This window comes from Etheostoma spectabile, chromosome 8 (genome assembly GCF_008692095.1).
Source record: "Etheostoma spectabile isolate EspeVRDwgs_2016 chromosome 8, UIUC_Espe_1.0, whole genome shotgun sequence".
Lineage (NCBI taxonomy): Eukaryota > Metazoa > Chordata > Actinopteri > Perciformes > Percidae > Etheostoma > Etheostoma spectabile.
This window is the reverse complement of record NC_045740.1, coordinates 19,679,169-19,691,934: the sequence shown is the minus strand read 5'-3', so window position 1 is coordinate 19,691,934 and position 12,766 is coordinate 19,679,169. Positions and strand designations below refer to the sequence as shown.

The window sequence follows — 12,766 nt, the reverse complement described above, 5'->3', positions numbered from 1 at the left end:
TCCTGACAGACACCAGCGTGCAGGTACCAGCCACAATCACACACGCAACCTGGAGTTTACAAGCATACAGTGGGGCTCAAAAGTTTGGCCACAGTTAGCGTCCAAAATGTGCTGACATTTTATTGAATCCATTTTTCCTTCTACTCTTGAAATGTTCCCAGTGCCACTGGCTGCAATACAACCCCAAAGCATGATTGATCCACCCCTATGCTTAACAGTTGGACAGAGGTTCTTTTCATTAAATTCTGTGCCCTTTCTTCTCCAAACGTATCTTTGCTCATTCCGGCCAAAAAGTTCTATTTTAACCTCATCGGTCCACAGAACTTGTTTCCACAATGCATCAGACTTGTCTATATGTTCATTTGCAAACTTCAAACGCTGATTTTTGTGTTGAGGACGTAGAAGAGGTTTTCTTCTGATGACTCTTCCATGAAGACCCTATCTGTACAAGTATCTCTTTATAGTGGGATAGTGTACCACAACTCAAGTGTCTGCCAGGTGTTTCTGGATGGATCGTGCAGTCAAACGTGGGTTTGGACTTGCTTTTCTCACAATCCTGCGAGCGGTTCTGTCTGATATTTTTCTTGGTCTTCAAGATCTTGCTTTAACTTCCACTGTTCCTGATGACTGCCATTTCTTAAGTACATTCCAAACAGAGGATATTGGCATCTGAAAACGCTTTGCTATCTTCTTATAGCCTTCTCCTGCTTTGTGAGCGTCAACTATTTTCAGTTTTCTAGACAACTGCTTAGAAGAACCCATGGTGCTGATTGTTGGGGCAAGATCAGATGAGTCTTGGCATTTAAAACCTGAAGATTGACATCACTTGGTCTTTCCAGACGACGATTGAGAACAATCCATGACACTGTCAGGTCTCAGCTTTCCAAAGGGGGCGGTGCATGCTATAAACTCTGCAGGGTGCCCAAACTTTTGCAGACCCCAACGACGTTTTCTGTTATTTTGAAAGTGTAAATGATGTAAATAAAATCTAACTTTTTGTGACATATTTTTACCTGGGGCACCCAAACTTTTGAGCCCCACGGTATATGCTACAGTTCACAACACAAAGCTGCAAAACAGACAACTAATACATGTACCTGGATGTTATCAAGAGAATGTTCCTGGAGCTGACATAATTCCCCTGGTTTGACAGTCAAAAGTTTTAATGAATAGGAAATTACAGTTGACAAAGCTCCCGGTCATCATCAACGTAGCAGGGAAATGTTGCTGAACTAAAAACACAACGGTTTGCATTAAGGCTTTGACTTTGAACTTCGATATAATTTGAGTATTTAAAAAAAAAAAAAAGATATTAAACAAATATTAGGCAGCCCTTAATATTCAAACCTGTTATGGGCATTATTTCAGATTCTGAGGCTTTTTATGCCTGGTAAAGTTGTGAATCGCGAGCTCATTAGCAAGGCTATTATTAGTCATCTTGGTTCCTGTAGGTGACGTTAGCGTCCTGGTTAGCAGTTACGCTACAACAACCATGCCTGCAAGGAGGTAGAAATCTACACTCCTGACAATTTCAAAAGTAACGTGTGGCACTACTTTGGGTTCCCAAAGAAACAGGGAAAAAAAGTAAGGACAAAGCCATATGTAAAATATGTAGGACCAAACTCACATACCACGCGACGACCAGGAACTTGAGAGCCCACTTGTCAACACTACATCCCAACAAGCTGGAAGAGGAGGACGGGGGGGAGAAGCCTCCCCTATGGCCATCAAAATAGAGCGACAGACTTGCTCGGTTCGTTTGCAAAGTTATAAGGCCCATGAACGTGATATGATAAGAACCGTGGATAAAACCTGTCGAAAACATCATTATCTGCCTATTGACATTGACTGACAGACTGCCCTCAGGTGGACAGAACATGCACAACTTAAGTTTGATACCACTGTAAGTCTTCCTGAAGGCATTTAATGGTAAAAATCAAAATTAAGTATTTATTAATAATATTTTGAAGTAATTGGTAAGCAGCAAAGCGGGCCCTATAAATGTGCAAGTCTGTTACTAAGTGAGTGTGTGATGAAGTAACACCATTGGTCTGTTGAGTTGGAGTTTCGCCATTGGCCGTTGCCCAGATCCAACAGGACAACTCACATCACTCCCCTCTCATTTCTTTACATTGGCTTCCTATCAAGTTCAGGATCCATTTTAAGTGTGTATGTGACGTAATCTGACTGGGTTTGTTATGGGAAGGCAGGCTCTCCTTATTGTGTGTAGAAAAGTACCTTGCTATGTAACCTTGGTCTGGACTGTAACATAAATCACACATTAACAAGGTCTGTGGGGAGGCTTTTTTCCCACCCTTACAAAACAGACAAAATCTAGGAATCTCTTTCGTGCTTGCTTTACCTTCCTCCAATCTTTAAAGTAGTTCTCCCGGAACACCTTCTTGGTGGTGTACTCATGGTCCAACATCTGGGCAAAGAACAACGCCACCTCCTCAGCTGCCAGGCTCAGCTTCACCTTCTTACCTGCACACAAACAAACACAAGCACGCCATTTTATTTGTATTCAACAGCACGATACGACATGATGCTCCTAACTTTACAGCCTCACTGTCATAACTGACATTTTACAAAAAACCAAAAATCAAAACTGAAGCTTAGAACAAAATCCAACTTGCTGTAACACCCACTTCAGCTCCTCTAGAATCCTGTCTGTTGTGGCTTGACTGCTTAACAAAGCAACACAATCCCAGTCAGCGTGTGACCCAGTAATACACCTTTAGCATTGTAAAGATCCAATTTTGTATGTGTGTCTTGTGTTTTTATATGCCTGTTAACTTTCATCCATAGAACACATTAGGGATGTAACGATAAAGCACGATACAAAATTTACCGTTTTCAAAAACAGTTTTCATTTAAAATTACGGAGCTTCCCTGGGGTTAGTTTAGAAAAAGAAGCTAAATTGTGCGCACAGATTCATAATCCGTGCTCTTGGTTTTATAAACGTGAGCAAAGTAGGAAAGATATTCACAGATTCAAACTTCTTGTATCAATTACTCTATAGTGAAATCACAAAAGACGCATCTTTTCCAAATTGGTAAGGTTAACAATGAGCACCAAACTACTGTCACATTTTTAGACAGTCTCTCTTGGAAGCCATTCATAAACCCCGTGTCATAATAAAATCTGGCTAAATTAGCATCCCTAGCACACAAGTACTGCACTCAGTGTTTTTTTTTCAAACTTTGCTTTAACTTGTGGTTCTCAAATTTACATGTATATATAAACGGAACATATATAAACAATAACGGGTACTGTTATTTAAATTGCGCATTTGAGTCATTTTTTACAGTTTTCCATCTAATTTTTGTTCCATTAGCTGCTTTTATGCCGGTTTTTTAATGAACGAGTTCACATGAAAAAACAGGGGGAAAGAAATGAAAAAAAGAATCCCAGAAAGCCATCAAAAAGTGATGTTACTATGCTGTGCTTTAAATGTATACATTTACTGTGAATGGTCTGGCCCCTGGGGGTACCAATATTATTTCAAATTACAGTGAAAACATGGTGATTGTGTATGAAACCCTTTCAACCCTTTCTGACAGATTTCACTTCCGTGCTCAACTGACCATCATAGTAGAAGTTAACGTTGTCTGGCAGAGGCTGGTACTCGGGAGGGAAGAAGGGTCCCTTGTGTTCCAGGAACTTCCATTTCACCCCATCTTCATACTTCTCTTCCTCCCACCTGACAGAAAGCAAGATGAAGAAATGAGGATGCATTTGACAAAAAGTGTGTGTGTGTGTGTGTGTGTGTGTGTGTGTGTGTGTGTGTGTTGTGTGTGTGTGTGTGTGTGTGTGTGTGTGTGTGTGTGTGTGTGTGTGTCCAGGTCAATCAAGATGAAAAAAGCAGCATTTCCTAACCATCTCCAGCGACTCTGCTCCTCCTCCTCTTTCTTTTTGATCTTCACAAGTCTTGCTTCCGCAATCTCCTCTTTTGTCTTCTTAGTTCTTTTGGAGACTGGATGCTCTCCTTCCTCTTTCTTCACCGTCTGTGCAGAGGAAGAACGCTTGAGAAGTGAATTCAAACATCCCACCGTAAACCACATTTCCACACTTCATATAGCAGTAGTATTATGGATGGAGCCAGATTACCTCTGGAAGACAGAGGTTTACCTTTTCTGTTCTTTTCTTTGACTTCTTTTTTTGAGCTTCTCGGTCACTTTCTTCTTCCTGCCCATGTCGCTTATTTTTCTTCTTTGAGCTGCAGGTACCCAGGAGACAGACAGAATACTAATAGTGTACAGAAAGAAATGTAGGCTAGAACATTTATAAACTAATTTAAATATTCATACACAAATCATTAGCATGCGTTTCAGATGCCAAAACAACTTTGTTAACGATAGATTATGAGTATAGGCTTCGCCCTCTAAGAGCTGTTGCTATCGGGTTTATCCCCCAATCCACAGCTCAAAGACCTGGCCAGGCTTACGTAGGTGTAGCAGTGGAGTTTGAAGGGCCTTCCATGGGCTCATCCTTCATTCTTTTCCTTTTCAACCCTTTGTTTGCAGTAAAGTCATTATCCTCTGGCTCCTCTTTCACAGACTCTCTAGATCACAAAAAGAAAGCAGGACAGTCATATAAGGTTGAATGAACTTCTCATCTTAATATTGTTAATAGTTGCTTTTTTAAAATAATTACAAGTTAGCTTTGTTGTAGAAGTTACAAATCTTTTCATATTTATGAACACACAGCACATAGGAAACTGCAGCTTTAAAGTTTAGTTCAGAGTGAAATAAGATACCCCTCTAAAACCCTGCAGATTTGACCCCATCCTCCTTTTAATATTGTTGCACGCATTTCTAAGATGTCATTTTGTTTTTGTCTGCCATTTTGAATTAGCCCATACTCAACAGCCTAATAAGAAAATGTAAAAGCTTGACGGCTCTCTTTCACTGCAGTCTGCCACTGAATTAGGACAAAATTACCCTGCCTAATACAGAGAGAAAAAAATCCTTTAGCACACAATGACGACACACTGACCACAAGAAATCACACATAATTATGGTAATCAAGCAACATTAACAAAACCGCAATGATTACAGCCATTAGAAATTAAAAACAGAAAGATTACCCAACTGGAAGCTTGGATTTCCCTGCAGAGTCAGGAATTGGTGGGTGGGGGAATGCTCAATTTTTAAACGTCATCTTTTACAGCGTGTACTGCTGAATATGGTCCAAATACAGCCACATAGACTAAATTGGTTTCCAACAGGTTCCCTTTGCAGAAGGCTTTGTTGACTGTTCCCATCAGGGACAAAGGGATTTATATGGCATGTGAAGGCAGAAACCCCACTGTCTGCCTGCAGGTGTCAATGCGTCACAATCATATTCATGCTGACAAATGTAACATGCTTGAATCCTTCACAGTAGGCAAACTACTTATGCTCTATTTTCACTACAAATTACACATATGGGAGACGCTTTTGTTTAACTTTCTCCCTGTTCTCTTTTTGTTCTCACTTTGCTTAAGTGTGTGCCATTGCCAAGCTGTTCAGTTCCACTGCTCAATGTGGAAAGAAGAAAGAAAGAAAGAAAAAAAAAGCATGCGTAGAAATGGTCTTTTTTTTGGTATACTGCACCACTGAGCAAAATCCATAAAAAGCTATACAAAAAGGAGGGCGGGTCACTGCGTCCATTGACATTTACGGTGTGTGGTTCTAATAGCCTTATGTTTCTTCCCTAACTCTGCTGCGAGCCCTTAAGTTTCCTCCCTGCATGAAACCCACTGGACTAGCACGGCTGCCACCTCAGTCTTTCTGGTGGAAAATAAGAAACCTTAATGGGTTAACCCATTAAGAATTTAGCAAATTTTTTTTCAAATTGACATCTCCTTTGAATGTCTCTCGCCATATTGGGTTGGGTTAAGTCCACGGCTGGGAAACAATCCATTAACAACCTTGTAGAAACACTGCGGTGAGACAGATTTGACACAGCAGGGCTCCGGCTAGCGTCTGCCATCCCGGCAACACCCTGCAGAGCATCCAACTACTCAAACCATGCCATGTCATTTATTACTTTCCTGACAAGCCACAGATATTTGTCTTTCGTGCAGAGTAAAATTAATTTTCTGTGAGACAGCTTAGCACATTGTATAAAATGGGAATGGCTTCTGACCAGGGCCCTTAAACATCAAAACACAAGAATTAATTTCCATCACCTGAGGGGGGACAAAGGAAGAAAGAAAAATAAAATGGGGAAAAATAAGATTTATAGTACTATGGCTCCGTGGTAGCTTGTCAGTTTATTATCACAACCTTTAATAAGAAACAGTCTGTTTACTGGTATGATAACTTCCTCCCTACTAGGGGTGCAAGATATATCGACTCAATGTCGTTATCGCAATATATTGAAAGTGTCACAATAAGTATGCAATATTTTTTTTAAATTGTTCCCGGCCGTTGGCTGTGTGACTTGTGTTTGATTTAGAGCTTACTTGAAATGCTATAATGATCGTGTTTCATTGGCCAGTTACCGTGCCACTTGCGCGTTAGTGCACGTCAGCACACGGGTCCACTACGGGACAAACCTTATGGAGCGTACAGTGTGTGCATATTTCAACAGCATGACAGTGTAAGTGAAGAAATAGATAGAGACGGCAAAACGAAACAGAAGAGAAAGAAAAGGTGTGTCCTGTTCTCTTTATTTATTTATTTTATACTGTCCAACCAGTAAAACATGTCCTGTTCTCTTTTTTTTTTATTTTATACTGTCCAACCTGTTCTGTACACATGGTCATTATTTATTTATTCATGTTGGACCAGTGCAAAATGACAGTCAGTTGAAATAAACCTTGTGTTGTAAGAAACCTTATTTAATTTCTTATGAATCTATTTTGATATGGTTCCCGTAACTTTTGTAACTTTACATCTTTAAAAAAATTGAAATTAATCTTAATATCGCAGCATCACATTTTGTCAACATCGTGCAACTCTAATCCCTACCTGGGACTGCTGGCTGCCTCCAAGCTTTCAGTTTTGGGGGTCTTGACCTGAGGGAAGGACACACATTGAGTTCAACACAATATAACTGCAATGCAAGAACATGCACACAGATGGCACAATATGCACAGTAACCGTGTTCATGGTTACACAAACAAAAGGTATGCATGACGTCTTCAAACATTCATACAACCACAAAGGCCATATCTTCTGGCGAGTACAGTAATACACATCCTACTTTAGATCTTAAAACAGGTAAACATTTCCCCAGTCTTGCCAACCTTTGTTTTATGTAAACACCCCGCACTCTTCAACGTACCGCTCCCAAAGTGTATTAAGTTCCTGTTGTCTTTATGTTGGAAAAAGAAAAAAACAGCAGAGACAATGAAACAGATATTTGGTCTGATGAAGTCTAGACTAATGGTCTCACGGCACGCATCTCCACATCACATCTGAATATTCTTACACAACAATTATTATTAATTACTTGGTGCAGTAATTTATCAACTACATGCACTAAATGTGCCATTTATTTTCTGCTGCTACTCATTATTCACAAACGTACTTCTGTATGTTCGTACTATATTCATGTTGACACTGCACTACAATAGAATTTCTACAATCCATTTGAAACAATCTTTTTAACCTGAACCTATTTGTAACCTAATCTCACTTTACTTCTACTTAACCTTTTATTTATTTCTTACAGTAAGCTATGTTACTTTGAAACACTCATTGATTTGCTCTTTTCTTACCCTTATTTTACTTTGAATTTGACCGTGAGCAACCGCAACTAAATATTTCCCCGGAAGGGATCAATAAAGTATTCTGATTCTGATACAGTCTGAGGCTCTTGGTTAGAGACTGGAATTATTAAGTTAAGAGTAAGATGATTACTTCAACTGCTCCGGGTACTGGTATACATTTGAATAATCCCTGCCAATGTGGGAATGAAATAGCACGGAGGTAACCTAGTAGGACAAGCTGCTGCACATACTGCAGCTGTGACAGTCTGAGCTGGGGTCAGTGGGTAACTGGGGCTGGAATCTTCACCCTGCTGCTAATTTCAGACGGATCACGAGTTATGGATGGACTCGCATGACTGTCACAATCCTTCCAGTGATCAAGATGACACTGAATTTGCATTGAGATGTTCTAAATTGGCCTCAAACTAAATACGACAGCTGGTCAGATTTTAGCCACATCTAGCCTTGTGCAGTAACCTGAAAACCTGTCGAAACTGCTAGTTCGTGTTTTATTTGCTCTAGCAAATACATCTGGCCCCCATCCCATTCAAACAGATTTCCAGATGTCCAGACTCTGGATGGGCCAAACCCAGCTGTAAATCTCACATGGGGCGGTTTTAAGTAGGGCTGTACAATTAATCAAATTTTAATCACAATCACAATTTTGGCTTCCCACTATCAAATGTGCGTGATCGAGCAATATTTTAAATGCGTCATTCCGTTCATAGAACGCTCTGGTTTTTTTTGCAAAGCCAATCTACTGTTTCGTAAACCACAGTCTGGTTCATGTCCCAGTCCGAGTTGTTCCCTGCACCATCTTAGTTTCTAGATCTAGACAGTCACAGAGGACAGAGTAACGTGAGGAAAATTCCACAACAGATAGTAGTCAGTCATACGTCGGTCACAAGGTTTACTAGTAAACGCAACATTTTTACCCGTCTGTGTTGTTTTTCAGACAACAGCAGTGACCAGTGCTAGTTAGCCTCTGTTAGCTCACAGGGGTCTAGTGTGCAAGTAACGTTTTTCCTAGGCAGCACCTAATGTCCTCGCATCTGCTGCCTTTCCACAAACGAAGCAATGTTGTTTATCAATTTGGTTTAATTCTGCGTTACATGACCTATTTCTTCTTTAAAGCTGTGCCTGTGTTTGGATCTCTCCTCTTACTCTCCGCTGCAACATGGAGAGACACAGCAGCGACAGCCCCGGTACACACTTCTGACATTTGTCTACAGTTTTTTATTATTAAAGTTTTTATTATTATTTTTCAGAACATAAGTATATAACCCCTCCCAACCCCCTCACAAAACAAAACAAAAACAACCAAAGCAACCAGGCCAGCGCATATCAAATCAATAAGTTTCACAGAAAATTGACATTTACAAATATCCTCGATGTTAGCAGAAACATCCACAGTGAACAATAGCTTACAGTAAACAATACTTTCAAAACAGATGTTCATCAAAGAAGTTTACTTGTCCCAGTATTGCAGGAAAGAAAATAGTTCCAAGATTTCTTGAAGTTTTCTATGTCATCATTTAGCTTACTGTCTACAGTTTTAATTGTTATCAACACAGCTGTATAATGTTAAGCATGAGAGGCAAACCTGTATTTGTACCAGTGTTTCCGCTGGTATCTCTGCTATCGCGGTGGTCACGGCGAGTACACAGAAGAAGTTATTGAATGCAATTAACTTCAGTTCGTAGAGTAACAGCGTGAGACGGAGCTGCTGGACCTGGGCAAGACGTGTGACCCATGGCCAGAATATCATAGTTCAAAAAAATGCAGCGCAGCGACGATACAGACATTTCATACACACAACGTGTGTAACTCCGCTGACCCGCCATTCGACCCGTGCAGGACCCACTCATAATGAGTCAGCAGTCACTCTGAGTATACCCCCATCGCACTCCCCCTCTCTCCCTAGCTCTTTTAATCAGTTATTGTTGAAAACAAGTGAAGGAGCTTTCTCAGAGATACATTTTTTTTTTTTTTTAAATATAGGTTATTGATTTCAGATCATTTTCATTTAAATGTGTTGCAGCTGTATGTACAACTTCAACATAAGAGAAATGTAGCACAATATGGATGTGAAAGGAGTTATAAATAGCTTATGTGAAAATAACATTAGTTTTGGTTAATATCAACAAATAATCATAATAATTAATCGTGATCTCAATACTGATCAAAATAATCATGATTATAGTGTTGGCCATAATCATGCAGCCCTAGTTTTAAGACTTAGACAGAGGAGCGTCAAGATCGAACATGCTGTTCAAATACAAATCAGGATCATGTTACAGTTCTGCCTATTTCTCACCTAAAATGTTTTCAGAAACACATTATAGTGTACCGTAGCTGTAATTTGAGAGTTTGTGACATGGCAGCCATTTTTTCGTACTTCAAAACGGACCAAGCAGCATGTGTCAGTCAGAGATGCGTCGTTCCGTTGCTCTGGTTGGCTGTAGCTCTATCAATGCGTGCTGAGTCATGACTGAGAGGTTCAAGGACGATGTTAGCACAACTGTGCAGTATTGAGAGAAGAACAACATTTGTGACTTACCTTCTTACGAGACTTTCCATTATGCGTTTTCTCTGTAGATGTTGTTGACTTTACACTGCTCATCAGGATGTCATGATGGGATGGAGGGAAAGGGAAAGAAAAAAGTTTATAAGTGATTTAGTATTTGCAACACATGAGCAGAATATTGCAGAACTGTGAGAAGAAAGCTGATTTTATTTTACTATGACATGACTGACTAGGCCTCTAACAGACAGTTAGTGCAACACTTATCAAATTCGGGCTTGAGAGAATATTGGGCTGATGTTCAATTCAAGCCTTTGCCTGGGCAGTATCTTTCTAGTCAGACAACGCTATAAAATGCCCCCAACAAGACAAGCAGTATCTCAGGGGATCCCCTTCAGCTCTAAACAGTTTTCTTTTTGTTTTGACATTTTCACCCAGGGCTGGGATTATGTCACACAAAATTGAGCGGCAAGTAATCCCCATCTGTGTACGTCGGGCTGGGACGATATGCTTCTATCCCGATTAGATTCTATTACCATTCATGAGTGCCGATTCGATTTGTATTGCAATTTTTTTTATATTGCGATTCTAGAAGTATTGCAATTCAATAAAACTGAGTATTGTGATTTTCTTTTCTTTCTTTAACAAAACAAAATCGAATAATACACTTCTATCATGACACATTTCCAAAAAACTAATAGCTTCCTAAGAAGAATGCACATCACATGTCAGTCAGAAGACAAACATAACATGTCATTTCTGCATTTTCAGTTATGCTGGAAATTGATATAATGTAGTATTGCTGTCAGCAGTACCGTATAAACATAAAATATTTAGTTGAATCATTGGTCCAAAAATATATTTACAAAAAAAATATTGATTCTAGGGAATAGAATACATTTTAAAAATGATCGCCAAAAGTTATATTTTTTCCCCGACCCCTATATGTTTGAAATCCTCAATTTTGAACATCAGATTAAGGCAGCAGAACATTTAAAGCAAGAGGCCCTGTCATGCTCAGGAAGAAAAAAACGTTCCATGAGTCTTGTAGCTGATGAGGATAAGCAGAGCCTTAATCAGCAATTTCGTCAGTGTGCCATGAAATAACATGAGGCTAGCTGTCACAGAAAGCTGCCTGCTCGACTGCCAGTGGCGCTTCCAAGTGTCTATTCATCTCCCTGCTCTCATCAATTACACAAGCCAATGACAGATCACTCCACATTCATTTGTCTGCTCACATATGCATGGTGATAAACGCATCAGATGTCAAGGTAAATTAATGTATTCATATGAAGATGAAGTACCCACCCACACTGTACTCGGTGAAATTAATGCATGCTCAAATGCCACCAGCCTGCTCGACAGCTCAGCCAGCGCAACATTCTCTGTGTGTAGCAGCACACACACAAAGACTGCCGTTATCCAAATTCATTTATCTCCACATTTCAACAACATGAAACGCAAAGCTACCTGCAGGATCCATGAAAAAAAATAAAATAAAATAACAGCTTTGATGTGTGGCCTAAGCTGATGCTGAACAGATATTGGATGTGCTGCAGTCAGGTCACATACATATTACTAGAGAGTTGCTCTAACTTAACTAAAAGCAGGTAACTTATTTTTTATAACTGCACTTGAGGGAATAATGATTCGGTGCTAGCTAAACTGTGTTTGTCAGCAAACAATGTAACTATTCGTCTTACAGTTGTTAACGTCACACAAGCCTCACCTGTACTTGGTCGTATCTCCCCCGGGACCAGCGCTTTCAGAATCACTCAGCTCTTTCAGTTTCTTTGCTTTGTGCTTGGCCTTGCCTTCTCCTTTAGCGTCCTTCTCTCTTCCCATCTCTCTCGTGTGACGTTAGCTACCTCTGTAGAGAACAGTTATGAATGGAAGCAAATTAACTTACTGCTGGGAGGGAGAAAAACGGGGCTCACAATAAAACGTTATTTTATGACCGCCTTGGAAATGTTTGGCTTTTCCAAGTTAGCCAATTAGCTAGCTAGTTAGCTGTTAGCTAACGTTCGCCAGCCGGCCGAAAAAAAGTTACGTTGACTTTAACGTTAGAGTAATAGTTAGCTAGCTAGCTAAAAGCAAATATCTCCTATTCCTTGATGGTGGAACATTGCATAGCTAGTGGAAATCTAACGTGGAAGGACGAGCTCACTACTTAAAATCGTCCAATACGGGGCTATATTTCGTGAAAAATACAAACTTTTTAGGCGGTTCAATTCATTTGATGGACAGAGCGGAATCTCGCCTGATTTTTGCTAGCGTTGTTGAGCTGACCCTGTGAGCTGAGCACGCGTCAATTCCAGCTTACTTCTGATTGGCTGAGGAAGTTCCGAGAGCTGCAAGGTTGGGTGGCGTTATCGGTGTTACATCGTAATCTGTGACCCGTCTAATTCGGTGACCTGTCTTCACAGGAGCATGAAAATGGATCATCTAATATAGCATTAATTCAGTTAGAAAGGGAAAATATCTAACAAAAATAGACGTATTAGCTATGAATGCATTTCTTTTTTTTATTTGAAATCTT

At 40.0% G+C, this 12,766-nt stretch overlaps 2 protein-coding genes across 4 annotated transcripts in view; both read right to left on the bottom strand.

Moving 5' to 3' along the window:
- zgc:173742 (DNA topoisomerase 1) overlaps nt 1–12,695 on the bottom strand; it is a 37,706-nt gene extending 25,011 nt beyond the window's left edge. Inside the window, exons 1-9 of the mRNA XM_032522267.1 lie at nt 12,443–12,695; nt 11,957–12,097; nt 10,264–10,318; nt 6,961–7,007; nt 4,449–4,565; nt 4,133–4,220; nt 3,881–4,008; nt 3,589–3,704; nt 2,363–2,484 (exon numbers count right to left, since the gene is read on the bottom strand). Of these exons, the coding sequence (XP_032378158.1) occupies nt 2,363–2,484; nt 3,589–3,704; nt 3,881–4,008; nt 4,133–4,220; nt 4,449–4,565; nt 6,961–7,007; nt 10,264–10,318; nt 11,957–12,072 (789 nt within the window). The 5' untranslated portion in view covers nt 12,073–12,097; nt 12,443–12,695. The remainder of the gene's footprint in view (nt 1–2,362; nt 2,485–3,588; nt 3,705–3,880; nt 4,009–4,132; nt 4,221–4,448; nt 4,566–6,960; nt 7,008–10,263; nt 10,319–11,956; nt 12,098–12,442) is intronic.
- Nucleotides 1–12,766, bottom strand: part of LOC116693755 (mixed lineage kinase domain-like protein) — a 525,120-nt gene that overhangs the window by 225,438 nt on the left and 286,916 nt on the right. The window lies entirely within an intron of this gene.